At 39.1% G+C, this 4,429-nt stretch overlaps 1 protein-coding gene across 1 annotated transcript in view; it reads left to right on the top strand.

The window, feature by feature from the left end:
- LOC110031267 (anthranilate synthase alpha subunit 1, chloroplastic-like) overlaps positions 1-4,169 on the top strand; it is a 37,326-nt gene extending 33,157 nt beyond the window's left edge. Inside the window, exon 12 of the mRNA XM_020734385.1 lies at positions 3,745-4,169. Coding sequence (XP_020590044.1) covers positions 3,745-4,074 — 330 coding nt within the window. The 3' untranslated portion in view covers positions 4,075-4,169. The remainder of the gene's footprint in view (positions 1-3,744) is intronic.
- The last annotated feature ends 260 nt before the right edge of the window (positions 4,170-4,429 follow it).

Here is a 4,429-nt window from a genome sequence, read left to right as displayed (position 1 = left end):
GAACATTGGGAAGCTGTGAAGTGGATTTTGAGATACCTAAAAGGCTCCTCAGAAACCTGTTTGTGTTTCTCAGGAAAGAGCCTAGAGGTACAGAGCTATGTTGATGTAGATTTAGCTGGAGACATTGACAGTAGGAAGAATACTACATGTTATATTTATACTCTTGGCGGTACTATAGTGTCATGAGGCTCTAATCTACAGAAGACGGTTTGTTTGTCCACTACAGAGGCTGAGTATGTTGCAGTATCAGAGACTGCTAAGGAGATGATATGGCTGCAGAGTTTCTTGGCGGAATTGGGTAAAGAGGTTCAGAAGGCCACTCTCTACAGTGAAAGCCAGAGCGTCATATTCTTAGCTAGAAATCCAGCATATCAATCCAGGACCAAGCACATTCAGATCAGGTATCTTTTTATTCGATCATTATTAGATGACGGACAGTTGCTAGTTGAGAAAATTTGTGGAAACAAGAACCCTGCTGATATGTTGACCAAGGGTGTTACACTTGAGAAACTGAAGTTGTGCTCGACTTCAGTTGATCTTCTAGCTTGAAGACAGGACCTTGAGTTGCAGAGGTGGAGGATATCACGTTAAAGAAAGGGGAGATGCCGCCAGTTAATGGTGGGAGATGCATTCAGTGTCTCAGTCTCCAAGTGAGAGAATTTTTGAGATTAGTGGAGATCTGGTCCACTGAAATAATTAGAAAGTAATTAATATTTGCTTAATTTGCTTCCCTAATATTCTTCCCGCCAAAGTCCTCTCCCTCACGCGGTCCCGCCAAAGCTCTCTCCCTCACGCGATTTTCTTACGCGGAAACACGGCATTGGGAATTACCTTTCTCAGCTATTTGTGCCTCTTATAAATAGCAGGGCAAAAGGCCTGCTAAAGACAACTAACCTAATACAATCTCTCGGCTGTAGCTTGCAAGGGGAAACAAAAAGCTGCTGTAATTTTTTTTCTCTTTTTCGGTTTGCTAACAGAGAAGAAATTCCTTCTTTCTCTCTCATGTGGCTTTAGAAAGAGAGAGAGAGGGGGGAAGAGAGAAAAAGAGAAGAGAAGGAAAGAAGAGAGAGAGAGAGGAGAGTTTTTTCTTATAAACGTCGAGACGTTCGACGGTGTAATTTCCTCGAAGTAATAAAGTCCTCTATAGCTCCGTGGACGTAGGCAATTTGCCGAACCACGTAAATCTTGTGTCGCTTTTTTTCTAGTATAATTTTCTCGATCTGTTTTTCATTTTACTACCGTCGATTTTTTTATAACAATTTCATCATCAAAATCAATTTCAACTAACGACAATTGATTTGTGATAGTATTGAAATCATTTAGGTGTTGAGCAACAGAAACACCTTATGCCATCTTCAAGTTGAACAACTTCTTCATCAAGTGCACCTTATTATTCCTCGATGACTTTTCATATACATCTGACAGGGCTGCCATGAGATTTGCAGTCGTCCTCTTCTTGACGACGTTGTATGCAACGGATCTCGCTAGTGTCAATCTAATAATCCTCAGAACTTATCGATCCAACAAATTTCATTCAGCCTCATCTATCCTTTTAGGTTTTTTCCCTAATAACAGAAGATGAAGTTTCTTTCCATAAAGGTAATCATATATCTGCATTCTCCAATAACCAAAATATGTGTCATGAAATTTCTCGATTTCTGAAACCTGCACTTTATTTGCAGTCATCGTTCTTCCTCAGATCCGAAACCACGCTCTGATTCCAGTTGTTGCGAGATATATAGATAAATCAAACAGGAGAATGATCTTTGACGATGCGAAAAAATAGAACGAGAAAAAATCACACCAGAAAAGAACACACAGATTTAGGTGGTTCAACAAATTGTTTACATCCACAGAGCTGCAGAGGATTTTACTACTTGAGGAATTTATATCAATCGATCATCTCGACTTACTAGAGGAATCTCTCACTCTCACTTCGTTGCTCTCTCTTCTTCTCTCTTTTCTTCTCTCTCTACACCGAGATACATCGAAGAAATTCTACACCGAAGAAGATAAACTTACAATAGAAATAAACCCAATTTATCTTCTGCAAGCCACCAAGAAGAAGCCAAGGGAGAACAATCTTCTTTTTCTTCTTTCTTCTTCCTTCACCGCATGGAACTACTTCTTGCACCTTCCTTCCTCTATTCTAAGGAAACCTTCCTCCATCCCGAAGAAAACCGAAGAACACAATGACTTCTCTTAAACTGAAAGGAGAGTCGTGTGATACCTTTTATCGCGAGAGAGGAGGCGGGGTTGGCGACGTTTCGCGAAATGGAGGGCGCGCGGCGGTTTTCGCGAAACCGCAGAGTCGCGGTCGCGACCTTTCGCGATCGGGTGCGGGAACCGGAAGCAGGGGCGGGAGATCGGGAGCAGGATCGGGAAAAATCGAGCTTCAGCGCTAACACTTATTTCACACCCAACTTTGATATTTATATACATAGCACTTGTTATTGTGTGGAGCCTGAATGTGTTGATCACATGTTTTTTTTTTCCTGCCGTACTTAACGTTTCGGAGCTGTAATATCAGCAACATAGCAGCACTTTAATGTTATTCTCGGAGGAAAATTTGTGCGAAAACCCAAGAGCTTGGTGCCACAATGCCATATTAGAGCGCCGCGACGCTGCGAAGCGGGAGTCTGTTTTAAGCAGCTCTTCTGTGGTTTTTTTGTGAAGATTTCAAAGTTTTTGGTGCAAAGAGTAGAGTAGGTGGGCAAAAAATGTGAAGAAGCTTGAGTGTGGTATAATTTGTACTGTCATCTTTATTTTTCTACATAGCGGATTTCTTTATATGGTGTGACACCTTTTTCCCGTTCTAGGGTCTGTCCATATTAAAGTTTGTGTTTTTGGTTTTTTTTTTAAATTTTGTATTTCTTTTCAAAGTTTTGTTTCAGATTTATCAAATCGATTTTCGCAATTAACATCATCCAACAACATTTTGGTGCTTTAAACATTTGAATGAAAATGTGTATCTCACTTTTAAGAAGTTATAATGATGTACAATTAAACATTCGAATGCTATGTGTGTAAATATAACAGACTAGGTGTGAGATATGTAAATTCATCAGAATTGTGTGCTATGTATGTATATGCCTCTAAAATTTATTTCATGGATATCCTACACTATTCACGTGCAATTTCGTAATGATAAATACTTAGGAGTTTCTAAACATGTTATTTGAAACTAATCAAGGATTTCTTAATATGCTTCTTCACGCGCCGCCGTGAAAATCTCTTCTGAATACTTGCCCTCATTCTTCGAGCATTCATATGCTAAAGTTTTTGTTTGCCCTCTGTTAGTATTCTATGAAAACAAATTAGTTGCTTCAAAACTTCCTGGATTCATATATGTGCTCCCAATTTGGATTCAGAAGAGCAAGGAGCAAAGTGGTCTGATTGGAAGAGCTACCTGCTGGGGCTTTAGCTTTCAATGTCTTTCTTTCTCCAAAGTATCTTTCTTTAACTAGGATAAATATATGAACTTTAAATTGAATTATTTACATATATACTGTTCAAATGATGGAATTTTTTATATGTTTTGAAATATATGGGTGGTCTGAATGTAAAAAGCTAAGTTTAGGTGCTAGATATGTAAATAGATGGAATTGGGTGGCATGTATGAACAGTCCACTAAAACTGAACGGTAGAACAAAAAAAGCAGCGCGTTATCACAATCCTTAAAGCCTTCCAAGTTCCAAATTTTTATTTCTATTTCATGCAAAACCATGAACTTCCTCTCCACAGGTAAAAGCCATGGAGTTGATTGATAAGCTGGAGGTCACAAGAAGAGGGCCATACAGTGGAGGATTTGGAGGAATATCCTTCAACGGCGACATGGACATTGCGCTTGCTCTCAGAACCATTGTGTTTCCGACCGGATCCCGTCACAACACAATGTACTCCTACAAAAACCTTGATCGACGGCAAGAATGGATAGCACACATTCAGGCGGGCGCCGGCATTGTTGCGGATAGTGATCCGGATGATGAACATCGCGAGTGCGAGAATAAAGCGGCAGCTCTTGCTCGCGCCATTGATATAGCCGAGCTCACTTTTGTGGACAGAGAAGGTTAGTTTTGTTTCATATTTATCAAATTACTTCTGGAAATTCTTTGCCATATTGGTATAATAATATGCTCTGAGGCGAAGGAGTTGTTTCTTCTGGACAATTTGCGCTTATCTGGACTTTACCATTCTTTTTTCTTTTTTTTTTTTTCTGTTCTATTAGAAGATAGGAGGATTTTTAATGTGGAAACAATTTTTTCTTACTTAGCGACTGTTCGGCTGCAGGTAGAATTAAATTTAGATAGGATTTAGTAAATCCAGATTCATCAAATCTTAAGGTGGTAAAATTCTGAAAAATTTTCAACATGTTAAGAAGTAAAATCTTGATAAATTCTGACAAATTAGTCAACAACTTTAGTATGAT

This window comes from Phalaenopsis equestris, unplaced genomic scaffold, assembly GCF_001263595.1.
Source record: "Phalaenopsis equestris unplaced genomic scaffold, ASM126359v1 Scaffold000002, whole genome shotgun sequence".
Classification (NCBI taxonomy): domain Eukaryota; kingdom Viridiplantae; phylum Streptophyta; class Magnoliopsida; order Asparagales; family Orchidaceae; genus Phalaenopsis; species Phalaenopsis equestris.
The sequence above is the reverse complement of the archived record's forward strand: the minus strand, read 5'-3'. Positions and strand labels throughout refer to the sequence as shown.